Source organism: Scyliorhinus torazame, chromosome 13, assembly GCF_047496885.1.
Source record: "Scyliorhinus torazame isolate Kashiwa2021f chromosome 13, sScyTor2.1, whole genome shotgun sequence".
NCBI classification, from domain to species: Eukaryota; Metazoa; Chordata; class Chondrichthyes; order Carcharhiniformes; family Scyliorhinidae; genus Scyliorhinus; species Scyliorhinus torazame.
Window position 1 is genome coordinate 209270813 of NC_092719.1, and position 18924 is coordinate 209289736.

The following is an 18924-nucleotide window of genomic DNA, read 5'->3' on the forward strand; positions in this document are numbered from 1 at the left end:
TTGACCAATCTTGATGATTACATTTAAATCAATGCGGTAATAGGAGAGGGGGAGGGATTGCAGGGCAGGGGAGGGGGGTGGGCATTATTCAAAAATTATGACTGGTCCCAAACTCAAGAGGTGGGGACTTTCAGTGATTTCATGCTTCACATCCAAACAGAAACTTTGAATGGAACCAAAGTACAAACCTGTCAAATACCCTATCTCCATGGCGCAGACAGCTGCAAGGTCTATACTTAGCATCTGGTCTTCAACATTAAAAGGTAAAATGGCTCTCTGGCAGAGTGTTCATCTGTCTCTTTTGCTTAGAAGATGAATTGAAAGCTTTTCTGATCACCAAAGTTTCAGTGGATAGTAACATGAATGCATGGCAGACGTCAGTGGCCAACAAGAGTTCCCAAATCTAGTTGGTATTTTTTAATAAACTCATTAAGTTGAAAAGAGCACATCAAGAATCTAAACATCAATACTATTCCATCTCGGGCAGGATCACAAGATTAGGAATCTGTAAAGTGGCAATCTTAACCTTTAATACATTGCAGAGCTTTCCAGAAGAAAATTATCTTCTCGTCAAAACCATGTCAATCAGAAGCATGGCACTGCTTCATGAAATAAATCTCAACTTTTTATAATGGCGGCAGTAAGTTTGAGCTAAGCAGGTTAGGTGGATTGGGGGGGGGGGGGGTGAAAGCAGCCTTGTGCCTCTTTTTGTACTGTCACTTGAACTGTCTCACTCATTTCTTAGTACTGAGAATTCAGTGTGTTCGGACACAGTACTATGGCCAGAGCAATACAGAATTTTATAATTTCCTCCTCTGAACTGCATTCTATGGGTTTGGATGTCGTTGAACAACCTTAATCGCCATTGCTACGTTTAGCATCAAATTTACTAAACCTCTGGGTCGTTTCCAACTTCATCCTTATCCATTTAATTTGTGCATTCCATAAGACCACAAGACATAGGAGCAGATTCAATCGTGGCTGATATTTTCTCATCCCCATTCTCCTGCCTTCTCCCCAATTTATTTTTTTCTACCTGTGTCACATTTGACAATTGTTGACAATAAGTAGCACCCCCAATTGCTCTGCCCACTTGCCCAAATTATTCTATAGTTTCTGCGCTGCCTCCTTGCTTGGTATAATATGTAAATACTGAACATTCTGCATTGAGTTTTCTGAATGCAGGTCATTGATGAAAATTTAAAATATTGATTTCCCCTTACTAAGCCTCAAGGGACACCCACTCAGTAACCCCCCCCCTTACTCTGACATAACTCTTCATGAGTACCCTGTTTCTTGCCTCTCGTCATGAGGTTCCCAAAACTCAAGATGGAGCGAGAAAGAAAAATGCATTACTTGCCAAGTTCCAATTTTGTAAGAATGCCACAGTGACATCCTTCGACGGGAGTAAAATAGATTATGATCATTTAAAATAACCAGACAGCAACAAAAGCTCTGCTTAGTTCAGGTGGCTGAACTGCAGACAACCCAGGAACTAAACTGCTCAGAACAGTTGATGGACATTAGATGCAACGATTACTACAACAATCAGAAGTGGGCAATGTATCATTCTATTACACTAATTTGCTTTTCACATGTGCAAAGCCACTTAGAGTGGAGGCACAGAAACAACGCAGAACGGTGAAAGCTGACTGGAGTTTGGCGGCTGGATTAACGTACAAAAGTTCAGTTTATTTGCTGACTGCATGTCCAGTTTTATTCCATTCAAGAAATAAAAAACCTTAAGTGTTACATATATAAGATGCATCCACCACTACTAACGTCTAGGCATGCAGCTACAAGATAATACTTTCAATGTTAGACAAGGTGAAGCAACATCAGACACAACATTGACTAAAATCCAGCTGAGTCTCATCATAGAGAAGAACTTTAAAGCCTTTATAATTAAAACAAATCTAGTTGCGCTTTCCCCATGAGAAATATTGGCGTCACAAAACTATAACAAAGGTGAGCAATTTATAAGCGCCCATGGGATCGATTCTGGAACCGGTGATGTTCTGTAGGAGACTGGTACGATATGGTTGATATGTACCTTGTCTCAGTGCTTTTTGCTGCTCTTTGGTATTCAGGAAAGATCAGTTTAGTGAACATTTGACATGCTCTTTCTCCAAAATTATAGTTCAATGCATTTACAACCAATGTTGAGTCAGAGATTCATTTAATTTAGTGTTGAAGAGTTGGAAAATTCAAGTAAGAAAGTACTGGAACACGAGGAGGTTGTTTCTCTCATGAAGCCTCCTCACCTCGGATATAATCTATTCTACCATTGAACGGGAGCCAATCCCTTAAAGTAAACTCTGTACAAATACTGCCCGATCTTCAAAGGTAATTAAGCAAAACACCCGAGGTGTATCATTGTCACATCATTCAATTCAAGCCTGCCAGATAACAAGCCCCCCACTCAATTCACTCCTCAAATTCATTCTTCCAAGGGTGGCATGGTGGCACAGTGGTTAGCACTGCTGCCTCACGGCAACGAGCACCTGGGTCACTGTCCGTGTGGAGTTTGCACATTCTCCCCCGTGTCTGCGTGGGTCTCACCCCCCACAACCCAAAGATGTGCAAGGTAAGTGGATTGGCCATGCTAAATTGCCCCTTTATTGGAAAAAACGTCTTAAAAATTAATTCTTCCATCCCATCGCTGGCTTATCTGTGCAGGTCCTTGGGTTTCAGTGAAATTATTTACCGGCCTGCGCCAAATCACTATAGGCATCTAGAGGACTGGTCCCAATGATTCAAAGCAGCGCTGCTCCTTGCCAATCTCACTCTGCTTACTGTAACTGGCGTTTTAATCTGTGAAGCTGGGAAGGGGTTTATACAGATCTCTAGAAGCCTTAAATGAATGATATATGAAGTTTTTTAAATAAATACAGTCACAAACATAGGAGATCATCCAAATACTGATCAGTAAACAGTAAATATATTAATAGAGTTACCTCTCTGTTAATACCACCAGAAAAATAAACGCATGGTATGTTGATCCACTCTCAAAACCACGCATGGGGGCTGTGGGTGGTGGAATGAAAAATTTACAGCAAGATCTGTTTGCAGCAACCCTCTGTTCACACTAACAGGAAGTGACACAATTTATTCACATGCAAAGAGTGGGCATGTGGTGAAATGAGACTTAAAATCATCACACAGATAAGCCTCAAGATCAATCTCACTGTAATAGAAGCACTGATCTGACAATCTTGTCAAGCGTGCGGAATTTTGTCGACTTAGTGCGGGACCACGCAAGCCAGACAGGACTTTGAGGTCTTGCCTCTTTTTCTTTCTTTTTTTTTTACAACCCCCACACCCCACCATGCCCAATGTAAGAAAAACATAACATTTGGAAAAACAAATCAAAATGAAGAGTTGGTGTTTCTTTGGACAACTGTATGTATCTCTGGAAGTTGAAATCTAACTCACTAATGGTTCCATCAGTATTCTCATACGAAAGTGCTGTGAAGGAGCAAAACACAGCCTAGTGCCCGACTACTATGCATCATCTCCAAACACATCATTCTGTTTGCGCTTCATGTTCTCAAAGTCGAAGTCTGTGCCTGTCATTCGCTTGTAAATGCTTTTTATGTCGTCACAAGTTGTCTCAAAATGGGTAGTGGCATCGTAAGAACTTGAGATAAAAATCTGTAAGTAAAATCCAAGAACAAACATTTAGAGGAAGCATTCTTTGGTATTCCCCTCCTCTCCCCACCCCAAGTTCTCTTTTTATAATACAAGTTGTACTCCAGCTTCATGCTCTAGATTCCAAAGTTCAGACAGCAACCTGGCTCGTAAGCCAACAGTGAAATATGTGCATTAACACATTCCGGCACCTGTTCGGGGAGGCTGGTACAGGAATTGAACCATGCTGGCTGGAATTGAACCTTGGTCTGCTTTAAAAGCCAGCGGTTTAGCCTTGTGCTAAACCAGCCCCGTGTGAATAACGTGGAAGTACCTTTCCACGAGGAAAAGTCTGACCTGTAGTCCGCACTTCTGCTAGAAAACGTCATAAAATGCTGCTGTGAAGAGTCTTGATCATCAATTCACAGCTAATCTTTCAAAATTTGCTTAAATCTTGTTTTCAAAGTATTTTGCATGACTTAAATCAGTTTCCTTTTAACAGCAGGCCATTAGAGAGCTGCAAATTTTCCTCCTTAAAGGATATTAATGAACCAGACAGGTCTCCACGACAATTGGCGATGGTTTAATTAGACTTTTAATTCCGGATTTTTATTGGATTAAAATTTCACCATCTGCCCTGGTGGGATTTGAATCGTTTCTCAGAGCATTACCCTGGATCTCTGGTCTAGCGACAATACCATTGTGCCACAGCCTCCTGCTGTGCAGCCATATTTTGTTTTGATTTAATATCCTATCATGGCCACAATTTGAAGCAAGGTTTTTCATGGATGAGGTGGCACGGTAGCGCAGTGGTTAGCACTGCTGCCTCACCCCGCTGAGGACCTGGGAAGCTGTGCTCCGAAAGCTAGCAATTCCAAAAAAAACTGTTGGACTTTAACCTGGTGTTGTAAGACTTCTTACTGTCCTCAGTGGTAATAAGAGTCGGATTGCCACTCTGCTCCAAGCTTTTTTTTTGAAAACCGGAAATCGTTTTGGATCCTATCCCGTCCGACCTTGCAATTCAGGCTGGGCGAGGTCGAGGCAGAGCATCATGTCCCTGGGTCTGGTGTCAAACAGCAGCAGGTCAAGCCCCCTTTTTATGACACTAGTTGTCATAAATCAGATAGGTTTAAAGGTCCAGATGAGTTTAAATGTTCTTGAGTGGCCATGGAGAACGTAAGGGTATAAGGTAAGTAGGACTTGGGGTGAGTCTGGGTTTGTGCAATGGTCACCCAGACCCTCTAACATTTTCGGAGTAACTATTGTTCGAACCCAGTCAGAACCATCCGAGCTTTGTGATGTAAATCGCATTTTTGGATGGTTCCCAGTGCAGGCCAATGGCCCAGGAGAAGTTTGTGCTTTTGGGCAATTGCTGTGCAAATCTGACTTCTGAACTTTCGAAAGGATTTCCCCAACGTATCTTTGGGGTAACCCCTCCCCCAATACAACACCATGGAGCTTGGAAGTTACGGCCCATTACTGAAAGCATGTGGCCAGATATCCCAGTGAACTGTCAACTGACAGTTCTAGTTCCAAAATTGACAGTCTCCCTGTCTCATCTGAACAATTTTTGATGGATATTGGCTGGATATATTAAAATCCTTTTGGCAGATAAACACAATGCCATTCATGTAATTATCAGTCCGTACCTGACTTGTTTTTCCATCATCCGTTGGTTTGTACAAATCACTGATTGAAACAAACCTGGAAAAGCGGACAAGACAAGTTTTCACTATTTAATTAAGAAATAAAACTTTAGGAGACCAGAATGTACAAGAAATAAAAACAGAAAAAGCTGGAACAACTCAGCACATCAGGCAGCACCTGAGGAGAGAAAAGCAGAGTTAACAGGTGGTGCCCCCCCCCCCACCGGATTGGCCATGCTAAATTGCCCCTTAATTGGAAAAAATGAATTGGGTACTTTAAATTTATAGAAAAAAAAAGATGAATGGCCTGATTCTGTACTATATATACTGTGATGCTTTGGAAAAGTGACCTTAAGTATGCATTCATCCTCATATGTATCAAATAATTATATATATATATATATATATATGATATAGAAAGTATCTTACGATTTGTCAATTGGCTCTAGGAGCTCTAATGCTGGCTGAACCTCCTTCTCGGGACTATTCGTCTCCACAGTGGTGCTGACAATGGCAATATATTTTCCTTCTGCTGCCACATTGTGTGTGTAGGACATGATGCAAACATAGATGTCTGAAAGAATAATTTATTTGTTTACATGTTTCAAGAAAACAAGCTCAGCAAAATTGCATCATTAGCACTCCCCAATGGCTGTGGTCACCCCTTTCTGCCTTCCCTTTTGTACGATTTACCACTCTGCTGGAGCACAAATCTCCCGGAGCTGGCAGTCCTGCGACTCGATCAAGTGGCCAATCCTCATGTGTGAGGATAGGGAAGGAGCAATGTGTGGCTGTTCAACTGTGGTGAAGGTGGCATGGGTGGAAGGACTAAATATGCTGTTCTTGTCCAAAATCCACTCACACCAACATTCTAGCATGGGTGGCTGAAAAGCCATCAGGAAAGAACCCCGTCGCTATATTTAACCTTTGCTAACCTGGGCCACAAGTCAGTTTTGGAACCCAGCCTTTCCTTGGCAGAGATCAGTTACTTCAACAAAGTCAGGTCATTGTGGCACACAAAGAGGCCATTCAGCCAACCACAGAAGATAGTAGGCACCCTGCAATGTATTCCGTCAAAGGAAGTTTTCGCTGCACTTTTTTTTTGAGGTTTCTTTTTTAAAATTTAGTGTACCCAATTCATTTTTTCCAATTAAGGGGCAATTTAGCGTGACCAATCCACCTAGCCTGCACATCTTTGGGTTGTGGGGGTGAAACCCATGCAAACACGGGGAGAATCTGCTAATTCCACACGGACTGTGAGCCAGAGCTGGGATCAAACCTGGGACCTCGGCGCCATGAGACTACAGGGCTAACCCACTGCGCCACCGTGCTGCCCTTGCTGCACTTTCAACGATGTTGATACTCGTTTAACATCCATTTGTGGTGCCAATATCTCTACCTGATCGACACAATTCCCTCTCCCTCATACAAGATTTAATGCATGTTACTTTAAAAATCATGCGCATTACCCGACTTCCTGTTGACTTGCATCTGTGGAATGATGATCTGGCAGGAATTACAATCATTCGTGCTTTTGATTGGATGGCTGAGGATGCAGATAACCCTTATGACCTTCCCAACCTTCTTTACCTTGCTGGGTACATAGCTGGGATCACAAATCAGCTGCTTGCAACGAGCTGTCTGCAAATGTAAAAGAAAAAAAACATAAAGACCTGAATTAATGATTTGCCAGTTAGTGGTCCACAAATAGGCCGCGAACCAGTTGCCCCAATAAACAAACATTAAGTTTTCATGAAAAGGTTACAAGAGGGGGCGGCATGGTCGCACAGTGGTTAGCACTGCTGCTTCACAGCGCTAGGGACCCGAGTTAGATTCCCGGCTTGGGTCACTGTCTGTGCGGAGTCTGCACGTTCTCCTCGTGTCTGCGTGGGTTTCTTGTGGGTGCTCTGGTTTCCTCCCACAAGTCCCGAAAGACATGCTTGTTAGGAGAATTGGACATTCTGAATTCTCCCTCAGTGTACCCGAACAGGCGCCGCAGTGTGGCGACTAGGAGATTTTCACATTGCAGTGTTAATGTAAGCTTACTTGTGACACGAATAAAGGTTATTATTATATGAAACAAGAAAAAACTAAACATTATTTGAGGATGATCCGACAGTGCTTTTCACCCCACAATCAAAAATTAAAAGAATGTAAATCCCACCTCCCTGAAAAGGAGTGATTCAACCCGGCACAGGATTGTTTGCCACAGAACAGGACACACTAAGTAAAAAAATAAAATACCGCAAATGCTGGAAATCTGAAATACAAAGAGAAAATGCTGGAAGTATGCAGCGAATCAGACATCTGTGCAATGAGAAACAGAGTTCATGTTTCAGGTATGTGACCTTATTTCAGAACTGGGACAAATTAGAAATGTTTTAAGTTGAAGGTGGAGGGTGGAAATATAGAATGCATGTTCATTGTTTGCGATTTCACCATTTGCGAAGTTTCTGTGACAATGCAAGTTCATTCGATAGGTTGCAGCCATGCTAAAACCTGTATAAAGGACCAAAGACAATGAAAACTATGTTTTTAATGAACTTGAAGATGAACTTACTGGCAAAATTGTTTTTGTTTTATTTATTTTCGACGGTAGTCAATACTTCATGGACACCTTCGTTTTTTATGTGCAAATTTCATTTAGGCGTTTTTTTTTCTTTTTACCGCATTTTCTAAAGTCGGTTTCTACTTTTTAATTTTTAAAACCGCGGATTAGCCAACATCTGGGCAAGGTGTACAAAGACTTTTACGCAGATAAGTGAATTTCCGGAAAAGCAAGTTCAACGATAGGCTGGAAGTCAGGAGAGATTAAATGGCAAAAGATGGGAGTTGCGCAGGGTCAAAGGAAATGGTCGTGGGACAAGCAAACCAATAAAAGATCTGTTTTGAGGAGGTATGAATGGTAGTCTAAGGAACAGCCGGCATCCAAAAGAAATATTGCAGGAAAAGCAAGGCGAAAACCAAAATCCGTGAAGATAAAAAGGGCACAAAATGAGTACAGAGATAACTGCCATATCTAATTGAAGTCAACGTCGAAAGCGAAGTTGCAGAGTGTTTAATTGAAAGGTAAGACGCTGTCACCAAGCTGACGTTGAATTTTATTGTTCTCTGCGTCTATCGAAGGGGTCAGCATGAGAGAAAGGGGCCAAATTAAAATGACGAATGATCAGAAGCTAAATCATGCTTTCAATTTAGTATTCTGTATTCGCTGTTCAAGTTATAATAATAATCTTTATTGTCACAAGTAGGCTTACATCAACACTGCAATGAAGTCACTGTGAAAATCCCCTAGTCGCCACATTCCGGCGCCTGTTCGTGTACACAGAGGGAGAATTCAGAATGTCGAATTCACCTAACAAGCACGTCTTTCGGGACTTGTGGGAGGAAACCGGAGCACCCGGAGGAAACCCATGCAGATACAGGGAGAACGTGCAGACTCCACACAGACAGTGGTCCAAGCTGGGAATCGAACCTGGGACCCTGGAGCTGTGAAGCAACAGTGCTAATCATTGTGCTAATGATTTGCTTGGCACTGCAGAGACTAAACACAGATTGGCTGACTGCCTTATGAAACACATCTACTCAAGTCTGCGTAAACCTGCGTTTCCAGTTACCGCCCTTCCCCCTTTCGCTTGTTTCACATTTCAAATTCTTCCCAGATGCTTTTAGAATGAGAAAGTGGAGGCGATCTCCTCTGGAAGCAACAGAAGCAGACTGTTGATTCATTCAAATGCCAATTAGCTAGATTTTTCTGTTGAATATTTCCATGCGGTCCATGACAATTTGAAACATCTTTGCAATTTTCTACATTTACAACGGTGACCACAGTTCAAAAATATTTAAATGACTGTAAAATACTCTGGGACGTTTCAAGGTAGTAAAGATGCTACAGGCTGTTCCACAGGGCACATGCAACTTGCTCAGGAGGAACAGATAACTTGGACCTATGGTTCCCAAAGCTCTCCACCATTGAGGATTTTACTTACCACAGGTAAGACTCTGTTGTAGTCTAATTGATAGATAGATATCGATTGCTTTGAAGAGTGAACAGTTCAATTAATCATATTGTGCAACTAACAGAATGACAGAAGGCAACCAGATGGATCTAGATTTTTTTTATTGTCATCAATTTGACGAACTGGGTGGGGCTGGTTCAGCACAGTGGGCTAAACAGCTGGCTTGTAATGCAGAACAATACCAGCAGCGCGGATTCAATTCCCGTACCGGCCTCCCCGAGCAGGCACCGGAATGTGGCGACTAGGGGCTTTTCACAGTTACTTCATTGAAGGCTACTTGTGACAATAAGCGATTATTATTTATCTATCAAGTTGCCCGGAGGGGCGTACACCAGCAATAAACTGCGCTGTTGCGGTCAATCGAGGCACTTCAACCTAAGAAGAAACGATTGGGAGAGAAATAACAATCCATACGGCACTCGCACATTTTCTTGCAACAGAATCCTGGAAAAGATTCTCTGGAGAAGAGATCAATTTACAGCAGAGATTATTTTAAAAGGTTTGGGGTAAGATGCAGGTTTTAAAATGTTTGGAATTGCTTTTTAAAAAATGATAATCTACATGGTTAAAATAGTGAAGGGTGTGCTTGAAGTACAAACCAAAACTCGAGGCTTTACTCACTCCAGAGTGGGATTTGAACCGAAAACCTTCTGATTCAGAAGAGTGGTAGCACTCAGCCAATCCAGCTGTTAAGAACACCACTTTGTGTCAGCTCTCTGGGGTGATAAAGCCAATCACATTCTTCTTCTCTTCTGGTTTGCCTTCAAGCTTCACATCTCATGTTTTGCTCCAAATTCATTTTTTTTCTTTACTCATCTTGCATAGAGTTTATAGCAGAGAAACAAGCCATTTCACCCAACTGCTTTATACCCTGCTGTACATGAGTCTCCACCCACCTGACTTCATTTTAATCCTGCCCACATATCCTTCAATTATTTTCTTCCCCAAATGTTCTTATTTAGTTCCCCCTTCAAGACATCTATGCTATTCTGGAAGATTAGGTTGGTAAGATTTGATGAAGATGGAGGCTGGGAGGAAAAATATGTTTTTCACCACCTCAGGACATCCCAAAATGCCCCATAGCCGAGGAAGCATCCCAAAGTGTCATTACTGTTGTAGTATGGGAGGCTCATGAGGAGCATACGTAGGCAGTGTTGGGTTGAACAGTCTGTTTCTGTGTTGCATTCTATGTACTGGCCTCAACTACTCCCATGTGGTTTCACATTCTAACCACTCTGAGTAAAGAGGTTTCTCCAGAATTCCTTATTTTATTGGGTTTATTATTGACTCTTATGTTTATGATCCCAAAATCTTGCTAATCTTGTCTTTAACGAGTTCTTCGTTCCATACCGAGAATTTACATAGACTATATACATACAAGCCAGACTTACCTCTCCTTCTGACTTGACACCCACCACATGACCCTTCGCAAACACAATTTCATCCACCGATTTATTCAGCATGTAAGTGCCCCCATATATAGCGCTCAGCCTGGTAAAGAAAGCATGAGGAACAAAGAAGCATCAGAACCGAGACACCGGGCAATAGCTCACTCGTGTTGTCCAACAGACCAAGCACAGGATTATCCACAAACATCCGGATACCTAGCTCTATGGTCTCGGATGTTGTACCAATATCTGCATTGGATGGTACAACCTCCATTTTGCCCTACCATTTGACATCAGTGAATATCCAGCAATGAATAATGGCACGGAAATCTCCACATTCTGGCATTCTGGTTCCCTCTCAAGAGTTGCACGTCGAAGCACCTTGGACAATGTTGACTAGGTATGACTGGGCGAGGAATCCGCTACACAGAGCAGTACATAATTGACCGGATCAAGGTATTAAATTATCAAATACCACTAACTTTAAAAAAATAGAAGTGTCATACTCCTCGCAAGAATATTCTTGAAGTTGGACTCAAATATTATTAGAACAGTACATGGAAAACTTTCTAAGTTCATTAAAGTTGTTATACTAGACCCAGTCTGCTGAGCGCCAATACTTCTAGGTGCTAGAAGTGGAAGAGTTGTTCCAATCTGCAACAGAAAAACTCGACCAAAGAAAAGTTGAAGAAATATGAATGAGGCTATTATTTAAAATAAGACAAGCGAATTCTGCACTGTGGCTGGTGATGGAAGATCGGAGCAGACCGGTTTTGCCATTGAATTGCTTAATGTGGGAGCTGGCAGATCCCATTGCGAGCTGCAGCGACCACATCTGCAGTAAGTGTTGGCTGCTTGAAGAGCTCCGGCTCAGAGTTGATGAGCTGGAGTCTGAGCTTCAAACACTGAGGCACATCCGGGAGGGGGAGACTTACCTGGACACTGTGTTTCAGGAGGCAGTCACACCTGTCAGAGTAAGTAGTTTAAATACTGCCAGTGGCCAGGGACAGCAGGGTGTGACTGCAAGTCAGGCAGGTAAAGGGAACCAGCAGTCAGGAACTCAGGAGCCTCAGCCCTTGACTCTGTCCAACAGGTATGAGGCACTTGCTCCCTGTGTGGATGGCGAACAGGGCTGCAGGAAGGATGAGTCAGCTGACCAAGGCACCATGGTTCAGCAGGCCATTCAAGGGGAGGGAGTAAATAGGCAAGTTGTAGTTGTAGGGGATTCTATTATCAGGGAGATAGATAGTATCCTTTGTGAGCAGGATAAAGAGTCCCGCATGGTATGTTGCCTGCCCGGTGCTAGGGTGCAGGACATCTCTGACCGGCTTGAAAGGATACTGGAGAGGGAGGGGGAGGATCCAGTTGTTGTGGTCCATGTCGGTACCAACAACATAGGCAAGTCTAGGAAAGAGGACCTGTTTAGAGATTATAAAGAGCTAGGATTCAAATTAAAAAACAGGTCCTCAAGGGTCATAATCTCCGGATTACTGCCCGAGCCACGTGCAAATTGGCATAGGGAGGCAAGAATAAGGGAAGTTAACACGTGGCTGAAAGAGTGGTGTGGGAAAGAGGGGTTCCTTTTCATGGGTCACTGGCATCAGTTTTGGGACAGGGGGGACCTATACCGTTGGGATGGTCTCCACCTGAACCGAGCTGGGACCAGTGTTCTGGAGAAAAGAATAAATAGGGTGGTCAATAGGACTTTAAACTAAAGATTGGGGGGGGAAGGGAAGGTCAAGGAACCAAGAGATGAAGTAATCAGTGGGAAGCGTAGCTGCTTAGGAATACAAAAAAGCACGAAAAGACAAAACTCAGGAGAGGTTACGATAGTCCCCATCCCACAACATATGACACAGTGTATGGAAAGGCTCAGTAAACCAAGGTCCACCACACTAAGAAAACAAAAAGGGACGGTCAATAGAGAATTAAAGGTGCTATATTTAAATGCGCGCAGTGTACGGAACAAGGTAGATGAGCTTGTGGCCCAGATTGTGACTGGCAGGTATGATGTGGTAGGCATCACAGAGATGTGGTTGCAGGGGGTTCAGGACTGGCATTTAAACATCCAGGGATTCACAACCTATCGAAAAGACAGGGAGGTGGGCAGAGGGGGCGGGGTTGCCTTGTTAATTAGGAATGAAATTAAATCAATAGCATTAAATGACATAGGGTCAGATGATGTGGAGTCTGTGTGGGTAGAGTTGAGGAACCACAAAGGCAAAAAAACCATAATGGGAGTTATGTACAGGCCTCCTAACAGTGGTCAGGACCGGGGGCACAAAATGCACCACGAAATAGAAAGTGCATGTCAGAAAGGCAAGGTCACAGTGATCATGGGGGACTTCAATATGCAGGTGGACTGGGTAAATAATGCTGCCAGTGGACCTAAGGAAAGGGAATTCATTGAATGTTTACAGGAGGGCTTTTTGGAACAGCTTGTGATGGAGCCCACGAGGGAACAGGCCATTCTGGACTTAGTGTTATGTAATGAGCCAGACTTGATTAAAGATCTTAAAGTAAGGGAGCACTTAGGAGGCAGTGATCATAATATGGTAGAATTCAATCTCCAATTTGAAAGAAAGGTAGAATCAGATGTAAAGGTGTTACAGTTAAATAAAGGTAACTACAGGGGCATGAGGGAGGAACTGACGAAAATCGACTGGGAGCAGAGCCTAGTGGGAAAGACAGTAGAACAGCAATGGCAGGAGTTTCTGGGAGTAATTGAGGACACAGTACAGAGGTTCATCCCAAAGAAAAGAAAGGTTATCAGAGGGGGGATTAGGCAGCCATGGCTGACAAAGGAAGTTAGGGAATGCATCAAAGCAAAAGAGAAAGCCTATAATGTGGCAAAGAGTAGTGGGAAGTCAGAAGATTGGGAAGGCTACAAAAACAAACAGAGGATAACAAAAAGAGAAATAAGGAAAGAGAGGATCAAATATGAAGGTAGGCTAGCCAGTAACATTAGGAATGATAGTAAAAGTTTCTTTAAATACATTAAAAACAAACGGGAGGCAAAAGTTGACATTGGGCCGCTCCAAAATGACGCTGGTAATTTTGTGATGGGAGACAAGGAAATAGCTGAGGAACTAAATAAGTACTTTGCGTCAGTCTTCACAGTAGAAGACATGAGTAATATCCCAACAATTCCGGAGAGTCAGGGGGCAGAGTTGAATATGGTAGCCGTCACAAAGGAGAAAGTGCTAGCGAAACTAAGAGGTCTAAAAATTGATAAATCTCCGGGCCCAGATGGACTACATCCTAGAGTTCTAAAGGAGATAGCTGAAGAAATAGTGGAGGCGTTAGTTATGATCTTTCAAAAGTCACTGGAGTCAGGGAAAGTCCCAGAGGATTGGAAAATCACTGTTGTAACCCCCCTGTTCAAGAAGGGAACAAGGAAAAAGATGGAAAATTATAGGCCAATTAGCCTAACCTCGGTTGTTGGCAAGATTCTAGAATACATTGTTAAGGATGAGATTTCTAAATTCTTGGAAGTGCAGGGTCAGATTAGGACAAGTCAGCATGGATTTAGTAAGGGGAGGTCGTGCCTGACAAACCTGTTAGAGTTCTTTGAAGAGATAACAAATAGGTTAGACCAAGGAGAGCCAATGGATGTTATCTATCTTGACTTCCAAAAGGCCTTTGATAAGGTGCCTCACGGGAGACTGCTGAGTAAAATAAGGGCCCATGGTATTCGAGGCAAGGTACTAACATGGATTGACGATTGGCTGTCAGGCAGAAGGCAGAGAGTTGGGATAAAAGGTTCTTTTTCGGAATGGCAACCGGTGACGAGTGGTGTCCCGCAGGGTTCAGTGTTGGGGCCACAGCTGTTCTCTTTATATATTAACGATCTAGATGATGGGACTGGGGGCATTCTGGCTAAGTTTGCCGATGATACAAAGATAGGTGGAGGGGCAGGTCGTATGGAGGAGGTGGGGAGGCTGCAGAAAGATTTAGACAGTTTAGGAGAGTGGTCCAAGAAATGGCTGATGAAATTCAACGTAGGCAAGTGCGAGGTCTTGCACTTTGGAAAAAGGAATAGAGGCATGGACTATTTTCTAAACGGTGACAAAATTCATAATTGGGAAGTCCTAGTCCAGGATTTACCTCTAAAGGTAAACTTGCAGGTTGAGTCCGTAATTAAGAAAGCAAATGCAATGTTGTCATTCATCTCAAGAGGCTTGGAATATAAAAGCAGGGATGTACTTCTGAAGCTTTATAAAGCATTAGTTAGGCCCCATTTAGAATACTGTGAGCAATTTTGGGCCCCACACCTCAGGAAGGACATACTGGCACTGGAGCGGGTCCAGCGGAGATTCTCACGGATGATCCCAGGAATGGTAGGCCTAACATACGATGAACGTCTGAGGATCCTGGGATTATACACATTGGAGTTTAGGAGGTTGAGGGGAGATCTAACAGAAACTTACAAGATAATGAATGGCTTAGATAGGGTGGATGTAGGGAAGTTGTTTCCATTAGCAGGGGAGACTAGGACCCGGGGGCACAGCCTTAGAATAAAAGGGAGTCACTTTAGAACAGAGATGAGGAGAAATTTCTTCAGCCAGAGAGTGGTGGGTCTGTGGAATTCATTGCCACAGAGGGCGGTGTAGGACGGGACGTTGAGTGTCTTTAAGACAGAAGTTGATAAATTCTTGATTTCTCAAGGAATTAAGGGCTATGGAGAGAGAGAGCGGGTAAATGGAGTTGAAATCAGCCATGATTGAATGGTGGAGTGGACTCGATGGGCCGAATGGCCTTACTTCCGCTCCTATGTCTTATGGTCTTATGGATAGCAATCTTGTGGCTATAGGATTGGAGGGGGTTGGTAATACCATCCGGTGGCAGAAGCATGTAATTACAGGAGCGATGATCACAGTGCGGTGATGCCCATATAGAGGAATGAACAACTTGGGCAGCAAATCTAATGCATTATACAGAGGCGTCAGTTACCTAGCAAAGCCTTGTGGCAGCTCTCCAAGTCCATAGAGTGGATAGAGGTAGGGACTCTTGCTGTACCGTGCCAATGACTCACTGTACAATTTAATGCGATTGATGGCATCCAGACATGGTTGGTCCAAGTAACTGAGAACAATAAAGAACACGTCAGATACCTTTCCAAATCTCAAATATCCTTTCAAAAATCAAACAGTTTGCACCATTAATAAGTTGGTGGTTCAATGTAATATGTAGCAAGATACAAACAGACCAGAAGGATCCCAGGCACAGACCCAGAGCAGTGCAGACTTAAGTCAGTACGCTTTAATCGATGCTGAAGCTCCCACATCTTTGGTTGTTGGTTGAGGGAGAATGCTGGCCAGAACATTAGAACTCCCTGCTCTGGTAAGGAAAGTGCTGTTGGAGCGGAGCGGGTCGGGGTGGGGGGGGGGTTAGCCCTGCCGAACTTTACGCACTGTTACTGGGCGGCAAATGTAGCCACGATCAGGAAGTGGGTAGTGGGGGAGGGGTCAGTATGGGAGCGGGTGGAGGGAGTGTCAGTATGGGCTCCAATCTGTGGATGGGGGGTTTCGGAGGTGGCAGAGAGCAGATATTGAGAGGCTGGGGAATCTGTTTATCGACGGGAGCTTTCCTTGTTTGGAGGATTGAGGAGGAGAAGTTTGAATTGCCGGTGGGAATGTGTTTCGTTATCTGCAGGTGAGGGACTTTGTTCAAAGGCAGGTTTCGATCTCTCCGCTTCTACCGCCACAGGGGATACAGGATAAGGTAGTTTCAAAAACAGGGGTGGGGGGAGGGGAAGGTCTCGGATATTTAAATGAGCTTATGGAGTGGGAGGGAACCCAGATAGGGGAGGTGAAGCGCAAGTGGGAAGATGAGCTGGGTAAAGAGCGAGAGGCGGGTCTGTGGGAGGATGCTCTGAGTAGAGTCAACACGTCCTCTTCATGTGCTCGGATCAACCTGATACAATTCAAGATGGTTCACCGGGCACATATGATGGTGGCCCGGATGGGGTAGAGGACAGATGTGTGAGGTGTGTAGGAGGGCCCACAATTCATGTCCACATGTTTTGGGCATGTCTGAAGCTAAGGGGATTCTGGCAGGGATTTGCCGATGTCATGTCCACGGTTTTAAAGAGAAGGGTGGCACCGAGTCCAGAGGTGGCGATTTTTGGAGTGTCGGTAGACCCACGAGTCCAGGGGGCGAGAGAGGCTGACGTTTTGACCTTTGCCTCTTGGTACCCCGGAGACAGATCTTATTACAGTGGAGGGACTCGGAGCCCCCAAAATCAGGGGTATGGGTTAGCGACATGGCTGGGTTTCTCAGGCTTGAGAAAATGAGGTTCACCCTGAGAGGATCGATGTTAGGGTTCGTTCGGAGATGGCAGCCATTTAACGACTTCTTTGGGGAAAACAAAACTGTTAGCAGATACAATAAGGGGGGAGGAGTTAGTTTAGTTTAGGCGGGAGCAGCGAGAGGGGACGGAGGGATGTTGACTGGGTATGGTTGTTGGTTGGGGTGGTGTTACGTACTGAATTATGTTTACACATTTGCATTTGTATCTTTTGTTGTTATAAAACCATAAATGCCTTAATAAAATGTTTGTTAAAAAAAAAGAACTCCCTGCTCTGTAATATGTGTTGTGTGACCATTCACAACCATTGAAATAGGCAGACCACGCATTAGTTTAATGTCCTTCCGGTGGACAACGTGTTTCAGAAATGCATCACTGCGTCCAGTATGTCACGGGGAGGACAAGCCTATATTAGGTGTTCAAACTCCTGGTATAGAACTCCGGTTATTCATGAAAACCTGCCTTCTCAACCTTGCCCTTTACCAGAGGTGTGGTGACTTTCGGCTAAATCACCACCTGTTAGCTCTTCCCCTCACAGGGGAAAGCAGCCTATGGTCATCTGGGACTTTCACAGGGCTCAAACTTCTGGTACAGTGCTCAAACGTTCAGGCCTTCTCTCTCAGTACAATGTACATCAACAGTACATCACAATAATGAATTATCGTCACACTTGAACCATGTGAAACGTTTGCACAATTGCCATTGTCCATTATACTAAATTATACTAAAGGGCGACACGGTAGCACAGTGGTTAGCACTGTTGTTTCAGAGTGCCAGGGACCCGGGTTAGACTCTCGGCTTGGGTCACTGTCTGTGCAGAGTCTGCACGTTCTCCCCGTGTCTGCGTGGGTTTCCTCCGGGTGCTCTGGTTTCCTCCCACAAATCCCGAAAGACGTGCTTGTTAGGTGAATTGGACATTCTGAATTCTCCCCAGTGTACCCAAACAGTTGCCGGAATTTGGCGATTAGGGAATTTTCACAGTAACTTCATTGCAATGTTAATGTAAGCCTACTTGTGACACTAGTAAAGATTATCTCAGGAAAAAAGTCAGTTCCTCAAATTTAACTTTGTAGTCAGCATCGGCCAGAAGTAAGATCTTAACCAAAGAAGTTAGGAAAACAAAGGAAAGAGCAACCAAAAGAGTAGGAAGTGCTGCAGCAACTGTACAAGGCATCGGGGAGACCACACTTGGAGTACTGTGCACAGTTTTATCCCCCCTTATTTGAGGAGGGATGTAGTTGTATTAGAGGCAATTCAGAGGAGATTCACTAGATTGATTCCAGAGAGGAGGTAAAAGCAAATTACTGTGGATGCTGGAATCTGAAAACAAAGAGGAGGAAATGCTGGAAAATCTCAGCAGGTCTGGCAGCATCTGTAGGGAGAGAAAAGATCTAACGTTTCGAGTCCAGGTGCCCCTTTGTCAAAGCTAACAGAGAAAGTGGGAAATATTTATACTGTGGAGTGAGAATGAAAGATGAGTCATAGCCACAGAAACCCAGGGAAACCGGGTGCTAATGGCCACAGAAACCAAGGGGAAAGAGTGCTAATTGCAGTCCCCAGAGAGGACAAAAGATGTGAAAAGTCAAACAGCAGGGAAACTAACATCAGAGGATGATCTGTAGATGTGGGGGGAGGGGAAGGGGGAAGGATGGGGGTGGGGGGGGGGGGGGTTAAATATATATTAAGAAAGACAAGAGAGAAAGAAATGGTAAAAGGCAGTTAAAATGAAATGGGATGCAAACAAATGGCTCGAAGTGGGGTAAAGCTAATCATCTGAAGTTGTTGATTTTGATGTTGAGGCCAGAAGGCTGTAGTGTGCCTAACCGGAAGATGAGATGTTGTTCCTCCAATTTGTGTTGAGTTTCACTGGAACATTGCAGCAGACCAAGGACAGATATGTGGGCATGGGAGCAAGGTCTTGTGTTAAAATG

General features: G+C 43.8%; 1 protein-coding gene and 1 long non-coding RNA gene across 3 annotated transcripts in view; one reads left to right on the forward strand and one right to left on the reverse strand.

The window, feature by feature from the left end:
• Positions 1-1690: 1690 nt before the first annotated feature.
• The window catches only part of LOC140388579 (rab GDP dissociation inhibitor beta-like), a 58899-nt gene continuing 41665 nt past the window's right edge, over positions 1691-18924 (reverse strand). For both annotated transcript variants that reach the window (XM_072473001.1, XM_072473000.1), the window contains exons 6-11: positions 15637-15768; positions 10687-10786; positions 6746-6917; positions 5706-5850; positions 5280-5334; positions 1691-3654 (exon numbers count right to left, since the gene is read on the reverse strand). In XM_072473001.1, the coding sequence (XP_072329102.1) occupies positions 3505-3654; positions 5280-5334; positions 5706-5850; positions 6746-6917; positions 10687-10786; positions 15637-15768 (754 nt within the window). In that variant the 3' untranslated portion in view covers positions 1691-3504. The remainder of the gene's footprint in view (positions 3655-5279; positions 5335-5705; positions 5851-6745; positions 6918-10686; positions 10787-15636; positions 15769-18924) is intronic.
• LOC140388580 (uncharacterized) overlaps positions 8969-18924 on the forward strand; it is a 45004-nt gene continuing 35048 nt past the window's right edge. The window contains exon 1 of the long non-coding RNA XR_011934224.1: positions 8969-9270. This is a non-coding gene — a long non-coding RNA (uncharacterized lncRNA). The remainder of the gene's footprint in view (positions 9271-18924) is intronic.